This window comes from Lampetra fluviatilis, chromosome 48 (genome assembly GCF_964198595.1).
Source record: "Lampetra fluviatilis chromosome 48, kcLamFluv1.1, whole genome shotgun sequence".
Lineage (NCBI taxonomy): Eukaryota > Metazoa > Chordata > Hyperoartia > Petromyzontiformes > Petromyzontidae > Lampetra > Lampetra fluviatilis.
The window spans coordinates 7216691-7231023 of NC_136322.1; the positions used below are offsets into that span (position 1 = coordinate 7216691).

The window sequence follows — 14333 nt, forward strand, 5'->3', positions numbered from 1 at the left end:
TGTATCATGTTCAATGTACAATGTGTAGTGTACAATGTACAATGTGTAGTGTACAATGTACAAAGTGTAGTGTATCATGTACAATGTATGTGTAATGTACAATGTATGTTTAATGTACAATGTGTGTGTAATGTACAATGTGTAGTGTACAATGTACAATGTGTAGTGTACAATGTACAATGTGTAGTGTACAATGTACAAAGTGTAGTGTATCATGTACAATGTACAATGTGTAGTGTACAATGTACAATGTACAATGTGTAGTGTACAATGTACAATGTGTAGTGTACAATGTACAATGTGTAGTGTACAATGTACAATGTGTAGTGTACAATGTACAATATGTAGTGTACAATGTACAATGTGTAGTGTACAATGTACAATGTGTAGTGTACAATGTACAATGTGTAGTGTACAATGTGTAGTGTACAATGTACAATGTGTAGTGTACAATGTACAAAGTGTAGTGTATCATGTTCAATGTACAATGTGTAGTGTACAATGTACAAAGTGTAGTGTATCATGTACAATGTACAATGTGTAGTGTATCATGTACAATGTACAATGTGTAGTGTATCATGTTCAATGTACAATGTGTAGTGTACAATGTACAATGTGTAGTGTACAATGTACAAAGTGTAGTGTATCATGTACAATGTATGTGTAATGTACAATGTATGTTTAATGTACAATGTGTGTGTAATGTACAATGTGTAGTGTACAATGTACAATGTGTAGTGTACAATGTACAATGTGTAGTGTACAATGTACAAAGTGTAGTGTACAATGTGTAGTGTACAATGTACAATGTGTAGTGTACAATGTACAATGTGTAGTGTACAATGTACAATGTGTAGTGTATCATGTTCAATGTACAATGTGTAGTGTACAATGTACAATGTGTAGTGTACAATGTACAAAGTGTAGTGTATCATGTACAATGTATGTTTAATGTACAATGTGTGTGTAATGTACAATTTGTAGTGTATCATGTACAATGGACAATGTGTAGTGTACAATGTACAATGTGTAGTGTACAATGTGTAGTGTACCATGTACAATGTACAATGTGTAGTGTACAATGTACAATGTGTAGTGTACAATGTACAAAGTGTAGTGTACAATGTGTAGTGTACAATGTACAATGTGTAGTGTACAATGTACAAAGTGTAGTGTACAATGTGTAGTGTACAATGTACAATGTGTAGTGTACAATGTACAAAGTGTAGTGTACAATGTGTAGTGTACAATGTACAAAGTGTAGTGTACAATGTGTAGTGTACAATGTACAATGTGTAGTGTACAATGTACAATGTGTAGTGTACAATGTACAATGTACAAATTGTAGTGTACAATGTGTAGTGTACAATGTACAATGTGTAGTGTACAATGTACAATGTGTAGTGTACAATGTACAATGTATGTGTAGTGTACAATGTATGTGTAATGTACAATGTGTAGTGTACCATGTACAATGTGTAGTGTATCATGTACAATGTGTAGTGTACAATGTACAATGTGTAATGTACAATGTACAATGTGTAGTGTATCATGTACAATGTACAATGTGTAGTGTACAATGTACAACGTGTAGTGTACAATGTACAACGTACACGTCTGCGCGCTCAGGCGACGCGCGAGCTGGAGGCTCTGGACGTGCGTCAGCACGCCGAGTTCCGCCGCCACGAGCTGGCGAAGGAACACGAGCGACGCGCCGCCCTCCAGCGGCTGCAGGGCGAAGAGGAGCGGGCGGGCGAGCGGGAGCGCCAGGCGCAAGCGTTGGCGCGCCACCAGCAGCACGCACGCCTCAACCACCCAGTACATCACCCCCCCCCCCCCCCCACGCATGGCAGAGGTCGCAACCGGGTAACCGATAGCCGTACCCTACCCGATACCCGGCTACCCGTACCCGGCCGGGTACAATGTACAATGTGTAGTGTACAATGTACAATGTGTAGTGTATCATGTATCATGTACAATGTACAATGTGTAGTGTACAATGTACAATGTGTAGTGTATCATGTATCATGTACAATGTACAATGTGTAGTGTACAATGTACAATGTGTAGTGTATCATGCATCATGTACAATGTACAATGTGTAGTGTACAATGCACAATGTGTAGTGTATCATGTACAATGTACAATGTGTAGTGTACAATGTACAATGTGTAGTGTATCATGTATCATGTACAATGTACAATGTGTAGTGTACAATGTACAATGTGTAGTGTATCATGTATCATGTACAATGTACAATGTGTAGTGTACAATGTACAATGTGTAGTGTATCATGTATCATGTACAATGTACAATGTGTAGTGTACAATGTACAATGTGTAGTGTATCATGTACAATGTACAATGTGTAGTGTATCATGTACAATGTACAATGTGTAGTGTATCATGTACAATGTACAATGTGTAGTGTATCATGTACAATGTACAATGTGTAGTGTATCATGTACAATGTACAATGTGTAGTGTACCATGTACAATGTACAATGTGTAGTGTATCATGACCCTGGTGCGGCCGGTTTCGGTTACGGGTAGACCATGAGTCACTGGTGAGTCACCGTTTGTCACTTATTTCGGGTAGGGAACGGGTAGGGAACGGCTACCCGTACCCGGCCTGGTACGGGTACGGGTACCCATTTGCGACCCTGGTGCGGCCGGGTACGGGTAAGGAATCAAAACCCGTTTGCGACCTCTGGTTGGTGGGTGAGTAAGTGGGTGCGTGGGTGAGTGGGTGAGTGCGTGGGTGGGTGAGTGGGTGAGTGGGTGAGTGAGTGAGTTCGTGAGTGAGTGGGTGGGTGAGTGGGTGAGTGAATGAGTGAGTGGGTGGGTGGGTGAGTGAGTAGCTGAATTAGTGGGTGGGTGAGTGAGTGAGTGGGAGAGTTTGTGACCCTGGTGCGGCTGGGTACGGGTAGGCCGTGAGTCACTGGTGAGTCACCGTTTGTCACTCATTTCCCAACGTTTTGTCTCTTCTCACAATTCAAGTTCCTAGAATCAACCCACCCGCGCCTGCAACATGGCTTCATCCCAGAGGTCGCAAACGGGTACCCGATACCCGTACCCTACCCGATACCCGGCCGGGTACGGGTAGCCGGGTATCGGGTAGGGTACGGGTACGGGTATCGGGTACCCGTTTGCGACCCTGGTGCGGCCGGGTACGGTTACGGGTAAGGAATCAAAACCCGTTTGCGACCTCTGCCGCACGGTCACCCACTACGCTTAGACACCCAGGGGCTCCCCCAGCGGGATCTGCCTCCACTCCCCCCCACACCCACAGCGCCAAGCTGAGTAGTTCAAGTTCAAGTTCATGTATGAGGTGTAGCCCTGTGAGCCATTCGGCTCTTGAATCGGGTGCAACCGCAACAAACAAAAAACATGAACAAAAAACATGATAATTGTTTTTTTTACCCTTCTATCTGGCAACAAAACTGACACCTTTTTTACAAGGAGTCATGTTTTTTACTGGCAAATGAGGTTCCAATGGTGTAAATGCTTTACCCCGAGCTCTCATACTCTGATGGTGCATTGTCTTTGAGTTGTGCGCCTTTTGGCGTCATCTGGTCCAACACCATGTGAGACTAGGCTCTAAGGAAAGCTGTCTCGGGTGTGGACCAATCAACTTCAAGGACAGTGCATATATTATCAGAGTTATGTTTTTTGTTTGCATTATGGCTGCAGGTATTGTGGTCAATGCAAACACGACTCCTCGTAAAAAAAGGTGTCAGTTTTGTTGCCAGATAAAAGGGTTAAAAACCAATTATATTTTTTACTGGCAAATGAGGTACCAATAGAACAACAAAACATCTTAAAGTGACTATGTGACTGAGTGCAAACAGAAAAATTCAAGAAAAGACGGCAAAATATTGCAGAAAAAGCACCGTAACACCAACGCTGTGTGCACAAATCCCAGTGGGATGCAAGTCAAACAACAACAACAACAACAACCACCACAAGACAACTTAGATTAAGGCCATCAGTCTATCTCTGTACTACAACAAACAAACATGGCCAAACCAATACACTTTTCGAAATCACCATAATAAAGCCATGAAAGCAATGAAACAGTGATCATACCCACTACCTCTAGACACCCAGGGGCATCCCCAGTGGCAGCTGCCCCCACTCAGAGAAGGTGAAGCTTAAAACTAAAAACTTTTACAATTTATTTGTTTTATTTTACGCCATTGAGCTGTGTGTGGTTCTTTCTCGGAAACGAATGTGGCCATTGCAACAATGATTGCTCGTTCTAGATTTGAAGCGAGGTAGTCAACATCTCCTAGCCACCGTGATGATGATGATGAAGATGAGAGAGAGACGCAGACTCCAAATATACAGCAGCAGCAGGCATCGTCAGGATCAGGATCGAACCCACGACCTCCTGTACACCAGGCGAGGTAGTCAACATCTCCTAGCCACCGTGATGATGATGATGATGAGAGAGAGACGCAGACTCCACATATACAGCAGCAGCAGGCATCGTCAGGGTCGTGATCGAACCCACGACCTCCTGTACACCAGGCGAGGTAGTCAACATCTCTTAGCCACCGTGATGATGATGATGATGATGATGAGAGAGACACAGACTCCAAATATACAGCAGCAGCAGGCATCGTCAGGGTCGTGATCGAACCCACGACCTCCTGCATACCAGGCGAGGTAGTCAACATCTCCTAGCCACTTTAGTGACGATGACGATGAGAGAAACACAGACTCCAAATATACAGCAGCAGCAGCAGCAGGCATCGTCAGGGTCGTGATCGAACCCACGACCTCCTGTACACCAGGCGAGGTAGTTAACATCTCCTAGCCACCGTGATGATAATGATGAGAGAGAGACGCAGACTCCAAATATACAGCAGCAGCAGGCATCGTCAGGGTCGTGATCGAACCCACGTTGTGTGTGGCCCGTGGCTCTTCCAGGGCAGCGAGAAGCAGCTGAAGGAGGTGTGGGAGTCCTCGGACGGACTGGAGCCGGAGGATTTCGACGCCAGAACCTTCTTCCATCTCCACGGTGACGGAGACGCGGGGGGGGGGGGGGAGACGCGGGGGGAGGAGGGGGGAGACGTGGGGGGGAGATGCAGGGGGGAGATGTGGGGAGATGGGAGGGGGAAGACGCGGGGGGGGGGGAGATGCAGGGGGGGAGAGGGGGAGACGCGGGGGGGGGGGGGAGATGCGGGGGGGGGGAGGGTGGAGACGCGGGGGGGGCAGGGCGGGGAGGAGATGCGGGGGGGGGAGGGGGGAGACGCGGGGGGGGAGGAGGGGGGAGACTTGGGGGGGGGGGGGGGCATGGCGGGGGGGGGGGGAGATGCGGGGGGGGGGAGGGGGGAGACGCGGGGGGGGGGGGGGGAGAGACACTTGTGTGTGTGATGGTTGTCAACTCTTTATTTTTCTCTAGATTCCAACTCTGATGGATTTCTGGACATCCTTGAACTCGAGGCCATCTTCACCAAGGAGGTGTGAGGGGTTAACAGTGGGGAGCCGTCACCACTGGGAACTCTGGGTCTCTCTGTCTGTCTGTCTCTGTGATGAGTCTGTGGGTCTCTGTGGTGAGTCTCTGGGTCTCTGTGTGGTGAGTCTGTGGGTCTCTGTGTGGTGAGTCTGTGGGTCTCAGTGTGGTGAGTCTGTGGGTCTCTGTGTGGTGAGTCTGTGGGTCTCTGTGTGGTGAGTCTGTGGGTCTCTGTGTGGTGAGTCTGTGGGTCTCTGTGTGGTGAGTCTGTGGGTCTCTGTGTGGTGAGTCTGTGGGTCTCTGTGTGGTGAGTCTGTGGGTGTGTGGTGAATCTGTGGGTCTTTGTGTGGTGAGTCTGTGGGTCTCAGTGTGGTGAGTCTGTAGGTATCTGTGATGAGTCTGTAGGTCTCTGTGTGGTGAGTCTGTGGGTCTTTGTGTGGTGAGTCTGTGGGTCTCTGTGTGATGAGTCTGTGGGTGTCTGTGTGGTGAGTCTATGGGTTTCTGTGTGGTGAGTCTGGGTCTCTGTGTGATGAGTCTATAGGTCTCTGTGTGGTGAGTCTATGGGTCTCTGTGTGGTGAGTATGGGGGTGACTGTGTGATGAGGCTGTGGGTCTCTGTGTTGTGAGTCTGTGGGTTTCTGTGTGGTGAGTTTGTGGGTCTCTGTGTGCTGAGTCTATGGGTCTCTGTGTGGTGAGTTTGTGGGTCTCTGTGTGCTGAGTCTATGGGTCTCTGTGTGGTGAGTCTGTGGGTCTCTGTGTGGTGAGTCTATGGGTCTCTGTGTGGTGAGTTTGTGGGTCTCTGTGTGGTGAGTCTATGGGTCTCTGTGTGGTGAGTCTGTAGGTCTCTGTGTGGTAAGTCTGTGGGTCTCTGTGTGGTGAGTCTATGGGTCTCTGTGTGGTGAGTCTGTGGGTCTCTGTGTGGTGAGTTTGTGGGTCTCTGTGTGGTGAGTCTGTGGGTCTCTGTGTGGTAAGTCTGTGGGTCTCTGTGTGGTGAGTTTGTAGGTCTCTGTGTGAGTCTGTGGGTCTCTGTGTGAGTCTGTGGGTCTCTGTGTGAGTCTGTGGGTCTCTGTGTGAGTCTGTGGGTCTCTGTGTGAGTCTGTGGGTCTCTGTGTGAGTCTGTGGGTCTCTGTGTGAGTCTGTGGGTCTGTGTGAGAGTCTATGCGTCTCTGTGTGAGTCTGTGGGTCTCTGTGTGTCTGTGTGTGAGTCTGTGTGTGAGTCTGTGTGTCTGTGTGTGTGCATGTCCTTTGTCTACTTTTGTCTGTGGGGTGCGGCAGTGTAGTCGTTAGCGCTACGAACCTGGCGACCCGAGTTTGACTCCCGCTCACGGCCAACACCGCCAGTGACTATTTTATTTGAATGGGTCCTGGCCTCCCCTAGGTCGACTCAGCTTCAAATGAGTACCTGGTCCGGTGTGTAGTAAACATCGCCACTGGGGAGACAAAGGCGGCCGGGCGTGGTGCTGGCCACCCACCCCCTCGTGTATCCGTTCCGGCCTTCATAGGTGCTCGCGAACAGCACTTGCCCCGACAGTCTGTTAAGGCTGCACGGGGGATCTTTGTCTGTATCTTTGTGTGCGCGTAGCTGGAGAAGGTTTACGACCCGAACAACGGGGACGACGACTTGGTGGAAATGGAGGAGGAGCGACTGAGGATGAGGGAACACGTCCTGAACGAGGTACCCCACCTGCGCTCTGATTGGTCGGATTCTGAGCTAGAGCGACGTGATTGGTCGGATTCTGAGCTAGAGCGTCGTGATTGGTCGGATTCTGAGCTAGAGCGTCGTGATTGGTGGGATTCTGAGCTAGAGCGACGTGATTGGTCGGATTCTGAGCTAGAGCGACGTGATTGGTCGGATTCTGAGCTAGAGCGACGTGATTGGTCGGATTCTGAGCTAGAGCGTCGTGATTGGTCGGATTCTGAGCTAGAGCGTCGTGATTGGTCGGATTCTGAGCTAGAGCGACGTGATTGGTCGGATTCTGAGCTAGAGCGTCGTGATTGGTCGGATTCTGAGCTAGAGCGTCGTGGATTGGTCGGATTCTGAGCTAGAGCGTCGTGATTGGTCGGATTCTGAGCTAGAGCGACGTGATTGGTCGGATTCTGAGCTAGAGCGACGTGATTGGTCGGGATTCTGAGCTAGAGCGTCGTGATTGGTCGGATTCTGAGCTAGAGCGACGTGATTGGTCGGATTCTGAGCTAGAGCGACGTGATTGGTCGGATTCTGAGCTAGAGCGACGTGATTGGTCGGATTTCTGAACTAGAGCGACGTGATTGGTCGGATTCTGAGCTAGAGCGACGTGATTGGTCGGATTCTGAGCTAGAGCGACGTGATTGGTCGGATTCTGAGCTAGAGCGTCGTGATTGGTCGGATTCTGAGCTAGAGCGTCGTGATTGGTCGGATTCTGAGCTAGAGCGTCGTGATTGGTCGGATTCTGAGCTATAGCGACGTGATTGGTCGGATTCTGAGCTAGAGCGACGTGATTGGTCGGATTCTGAGCTAGAGTGACGTGATTGTCGGATTCTGAGCTAGAGCGCCGTGATTGGTCGGATTCTGAGCTAGAGCGACGTGATTGGTCGGATTCTGAGCTAGAGCGTCGTGATTGGTCGGATTCTGAGCTAGAGCGACGTGATTTGTCAGATTCTGAGCTAGAGCGTCATGATTGGTCGGATTCTGAGCTAGAGCGACGTGATTTGTCGGATTCTGAGCTAGAGCGCCGTGATTGGTCGGATTCTGAGCTAGAGTGACGTGATTTGTCGGATTCTGAGCTAGAGGGTCGTGATTTGTCGGATTCTGAGCTAGAGCGCCGTGATTGGTCGGATTCTGAGCTAGAGTGACGTGATTTGTCGGATTCTGAGCTAGAGGGTCGTGATTTGTCGGATTCTGAGCTAGAGGGTCGTGATTTGTCGGATTCTGAGCTAGAGTGACGTGATTTGTCGGATTCTGAGCTAGAGCGTCGTGATTGGTCGGATTCTGAGCTAGAGCGACGTGATTTGTCGGATTCTGAGCTAGAGCGCCGTGATTGGTCGGATTCTGAGCTAGAGTGACGTGATTTGTCGGATTCTGAGCTAGAGTGACGTGATTTGTCGGATTCTGAGCTAGAGGGTCGTGATTTGTCGGATTCTGAGCTAGAGCGCCGTGATTGGTCGGATTCTGAGCTAGAGTGACGTGATTTGTCAGATTCTGAGCTAGAGCGACGTGATTTGTCGGATTCTGTGCTAGAGTGACGTGATTTGTCGGATTCTGAGCTAGAGTGACGTGATTTGTCGGATTCTGAGCTAGAGTGACGTGATTTGTCGGATTCTGAGCTAGAGGGTCGTGATTTGTCAGATTCTGAGCTAGAGCGACGTGATTGGTCGGATTCTGAGCTAGAGCGTCGTGATTGGTCGGATTCTGAGCTAGAGCGCCGTGATTTGTCAGATTCTGAGCTAGAGCGTCGTGATTGGTCGGATTCTGAGCTAGAGTGACGTGATTTGTCGGATTCTGAGCTAGAGCGCCGTGATTGGTCGGATTCTGAGCTAGAGTGACGTGATATGTCGGATTCTGAGCTAGAGTGACGTGATTTGTCGGATTCTGAGCTAGAGGGTCGTGATTTGTCGGATTCTGAGCTAGAGCGCCGTGATTGGTCGGATTCTGAGCTAGAGTGACGTGATTTGTCGGATTCTGAGCTTGAGCGACGTGATTTGTCGGATTTTGTGCTAGAGTGACGTGATTTGTCGGATTCTGAGCTAGAGTGACGTGATTTGTCGGATTCTGAGCTAGAGTGACGTGATTTGTCGGATTCTGAGCTAGAGGGTCGTGATTTGTCAGATTCTGAGCTAGAGCGACGTGATTGGTCGGATTCTGAGCTCGAGCGTCGTGATTGGTCGGATTCTGAGCTAGAGCGCCGTGATTTGTCAGATTCTGAGCTAGAGCGTCGTGATTGGTCGGATTCTGAGCTAGAGCGTCGTGATTGGTCGGATTCTGAGCTAGAGGGTCGTGATTTGTCAGATTCTGAGCTAGAGCGACGTGATTTGTCGGATTCTGAGCTAGAGCGCCGTGATTGGTCGGATTCTGAGCTAGAGTGACGTGATTTGTCGGATTCTGAGCTAGAGTGACGTGATTTGTCGGATTCTGAGCTAGAGGGTCGTGATTTGTCGGATTCTGAGCTAGAGCGTTGTGATTGGTCGGATTCTGAGCTAGAGTGACGTGATTGGTCGGATTCTGAGCTAGAGGGTCGTGATTTGTCGGATTCTGAGCTAGAGCGTCGTGATTTGTTGGATTCTGAGCTAGAGCGTCGTGATTTGTCGGATTCTGAGCTAGAGGGTCGTGATTTGTCGGATTCTGAGCTAGAGCGACGTGATTTGTCGGATTCTGAGCTAGAGCGTCGTGATTTGTCGGATTCTGAGCTAGAGCGTCGTGATTTGTTGGATTCTGAGCTAGAGGGTCGTGATTTGTCGGATTCTGAGCTAGAGCGTCGTGATTTGTCGGATTCTGAGCTAGAGGGTCGTGATTTGTCGGATTCTGAGCTAGAGCGTCGTGATTTGTTGGATTCTGAGCTAGAGCGTCGTGATTGGTCGGATTCTGAGCTAGAGCGACGTGATTGGTCGGATTCTGAGCTAGAGCGTCGTGATTGGTCGGATTCTGAGCTAGAGCGACGTGATTTGTCGGATTCTGAGCTAGAGCGCCGTGATTTGTCGGATTCTGAGCTAGAGCGTCGTGATTTGTCGGATTCTGAGCTAGAGCGTCGTGATTGGTCGGATTCTGAGCTAGAGCGTCGTGATTGGTCGGATTCTGAGCTAGAGCGACGTGATTGTCGGATTCTGAGCTAGAGCGTCGTGATTGGTCGGATTCTGAGCTAGAGCGTCGTGATTGGTCGGATTCTGAGCTAGAGCGACGTGATTTGTCGGATTCTGAGCTAGAGCGTCGTGATTGGTCGGATTCTGAGCTAGAGCGACGTGATTTGTCGGATTCTGATCTAGAGCGCCGTGATTTGTCGGATTCTGAGCTAGAGCGTCGTGATTTGTCGGATTCTGAGCTAGAGCGACGTGATTTGTCGGATTCTGAGCTAGAGCGTCGTGATTGGTCGGATTCTGAGCTAGAGCGACGTGATTTGTCGGATTCTGAGCTAGAGCAACGTGATTGGTCGGATTCTGAGCTAGAGCGTCGTGATTGGTCGGATTCTGAGCTAGAGCGTCGTGATTTGTCGGATTCTGAGCTAGAGCGACGTGATTTGTCGGATTCTGAGCTAGAGCGTCGTGATTGGTCGGATTCTGAGCTAGAGCGTTGTGATTTGTCGGATTCTGAGCTAGAGCGACGTGATTGGTCAGATTCTGAGCTAGAGCGACGTGATTGGTCAGATTCTGAGCTAGAGCGACGTGATTGGTCGGATTCTGAGCTAGAGTGACGTGATTGGTCAGATTCTGAGCTAGAGCGACGTGATTGGTCAGATTCTGAGCTAGAGCGACGTGATTGGTCGGATTCTGAGCTAGAGCGACGTGATTGGTCAGATTCTGAGCTAGAGCGACGTGATTGGTCGGATTCTGAGCTAGAGCGACGTGATTGGTCGGATTCTGTGCTAGAGCGACGTGATTTGTCAGATTCTGAGCTAGAGCGTCGTGATTTGTCAGATTCTGAGCTAGAGCGACGTGATTGGTCGGATTCTGTGCTAGAGCGACGTGATTGGTCGGATTCTGAGCGAGAGCGACGTGATTTGTCAGATTCTGAGCTAGAGCGTCGTGATTTGTCAGATTCTGAGCTAGAGCGACGTGATTGGTCAGATTCTGAGCTAGAGCGACGTGATTGGTCGGATTCTGAGCGAGAGCGACGTGATTTGTCAGATTCTGAGCTAGAGCGTCGTGATTGGTCGGATTCTGAGCTAGAGCGACGTGATTGGTCAGATTCTGAGCTAGAGCGACGTGATTGGTCGGATTCTGAGCTAGAGCGACGTGATTGGTCAGATTCTGAGCTAGAGCGACGTGATTTGTCAGATTCTGAGCTAGAGCGTCGTGATTTGTCAGATTCTGAGCTAGAGCGACGTGATTGGTCAGATTCTGAGCTAGAGCGACGTGATTTGTCAGATTCTGAGCTAGAGCGACGTGATTGGTCGGATTCTGAGCGAGAGCGTCGTGATTTGTCAGATTCTGAGCTAGAGCGTCGTGATTTGTCAGATTCTGAGCTAGAGCGTCGTGATTTGTCAGATTCTGAGCTAGAGCGACGTGATTTGTCAGATTCTGAGCTAGAGCGTCGTGATTTGTCAGATTCTGAGCTAGAGCGTCGTGATTTGTCAGATTCTGAGCTAGAGCGTCGTGATTTGTCAGATTCTGAGCTAGAGCGTCGTGATTTGTCAGATTCTGAGCTAGAGTGACGTGATTTGTCAGATTCTGAGCTAGAGCGACGTGATTTGTCAGATTCTGAGCTAGAGCGTCGTGATTTGTCAGATTCTGAGCTAGTGCGTCGTGATTTGTCAGATTCTGAGCTAGAGCGTCGTGATTTGTCAGATTCTGAGCTAGAGCGTCGTGATTTGTCAGATTCTGAGCTAGAGCGTCGTGATTTGTCAGATTCTGAGCTAGAGTGACGTGATTTGTCGGATTCTGAGCTAGAGCGACGTGATTTGTCGGATTCTGAGCTAGAGTGACGTGATTTGTCAGATTCTGAGCTAGAGCGACGTGATTTGTCAGATTCTGAGCTAGAGCGTCGTGATTTGTCAGATTCTGAGCTAGAGCGTCGTGATTTGTCAGATTCTGAGCTAGAGCGTCGTGATTTGTCAGATTCTGAGCTAGAGCGTCGTGATTTGTCAGATTCTGAGCTAGAGCGTCGTGATTTGTCAGATTCTGAGCTAGAGTGACGTGATTTGTCGGATTCTGAGCTAGAGCGTCGTGATTTGTCGGATTCTGAGCTAGAGTGACGTGATTTGTCAGATTCTGAGCTAGAGTGACGTGATTTGTCGGATTCTGAGCTAGAGCGACGTGATTTGTCGGATTCTGAGCTAGAGCGACGTGATTTGTCAGATTCTGTGCTAGAGCGACGTGATTGGTCGGATTCTGAGCTAGAGCGTCGTGATTGGTCGGATTCTGTGCTAGAGCGACGTGATTGGTCGGATTCTGAGCTAGAGCGTCGTGATTGGTCGGATTCTGAGCTAGAGCGACGTGATTTGTCGGATTCTGAGCTAGAGCGACGTGATTGGTCGGATTCTGTGCTAGAGCGACGTGATTGGTCGGATTCTGAGCTAGAGCGTCGTGATTGGTCGGATTCTGAGCTAGAGCGACGTGATTTGTCGGATTCTGAGCTAGAGCGACGTGATTGGTCGGATTCTGTGCTAGAGCGACGTGATTGGTCGGATTCTGAGCGAGAGCGACGTGATTGGTCGGATTCTGAGCTAGAGCGCCGTGATTGGTCGGATTCTGAGCGAGAGCGACGTGATTGGTCGGATTCTGAGCTAGAGCGTCGTGATTGGTCGGATTCTGAGCTAGAGCGTCGTGATTGGTCGGATTCTGAGCTAGAGCGCCGTGATTGGTCAGATTCTGAGCGAGAGCGACGCGATTGGTCGGATTCTGAGCGAGCGTGATGGCCATTGTGAACCCGCTCCGTCCCGCGTGCCCGGACCAAGGTGGACTTGAACAGAGACCGCCTGGTGAGCCTGGAAGAGTTCATCCTCTCCACGCAGTCCCAACAGTTCCACAACGACGACTCGTGGGAGGTGACCCGCTCGCTCGCTCACTCGCCCACTCACTGGCCCACTCACCCGCTTACCCACTCACTCACTCGTCCACTCACTCGTTCGCTCGCTCACCCACCCACTCACCCACCCACTCACCCATTCACTTACCCACTCACCCACCCACTTACTCACCCACCACTCACCCACTCACCCACCCACTCACTCACCCACCCACTCACCCGCCACTCATTCACTCACTCACTCACTCACCCACTCACCCGCTCACTCACCCACTCATCCGCTCACTCACTCGCCCACTCACTCACTCGCTCACCCACTCACTCACCCACCAAACTCATCCACTCGCCCACTCACCCACCCACTCAATCAGCCACTCTTCCACTCACTTACTCACCCACCCACTTACTCGCCCACTCACTGGCCCACTCACCCGCTTACCCACTCACCCACTCACTCGTCCACTCACTCACCCACCCACCCACTCACTGGCCCACTCGCCCAATCACTGGCCCACTCACCCGCTTACCCACTCACTCACTCGTCCACTCACTCGTTCGCTCGCTCACCCACCCACTCACCCACCCACTCACCCACCCACTCACCCATTCACTTACCCACTCACCCACCCACTTACTCACCCACCACTCACCCACTCACCCACCCACTCACTCACCCACCCACTCACCCGCCACTCATTCACTCACTCACTCACTTACCCACTCACCCACTCACCCGCTCACTCACCCACTCATCCGCTCACTCACTCGCCCACTCACTCACTCGCTCACCCACTCACTCACCCACCAAACCCATCCACTCGCCCACTCACCCACCCACTCGCCCACTCACTGGCCCACTCACCCGCTTACCCACTCACTCACTCGCCCACTAACTCGTTCGCTCGCTCACCCACCCACCCACTCACCCACTCACTCACTCACCCACTCACTTACCCACCCACTCACTCACCAAACCCACCCACTCGCCCACTCAACCACTCACCCACCAAACCCACCCACTCGACCACTCACCCACTCACCGGCCCACTCACCCGCTTACCCACTCACCCACTCACTCACCCACCCAATCACCCACCCACTCACCCATTCCCTTACCCACCCACTCACCCACACACCCACTCACTCACCCACTCACTCGTTCGCTCGCTCGCTCACCCACCCAACCCATCCACTCACCCACTCACTTGCCCTCTCACCCA

The 14333-nt window shown here is 50.4% G+C and overlaps 1 protein-coding gene across 1 annotated transcript in view; it reads left to right on the forward strand.

The window, feature by feature from the left end:
• Positions 1-14333, forward strand: part of LOC144948235 (nucleobindin-2-like) — a 58584-nt gene that overhangs the window by 23502 nt on the left and 20749 nt on the right. Inside the window, 4 exon segments of the mRNA XM_078877658.1 lie at positions 4935-5025; positions 5410-5468; positions 7042-7134; positions 13043-13132. Of these exon segments, the coding sequence (XP_078733784.1) occupies positions 4935-5025; positions 5410-5468; positions 7042-7134; positions 13043-13132 (333 nt within the window).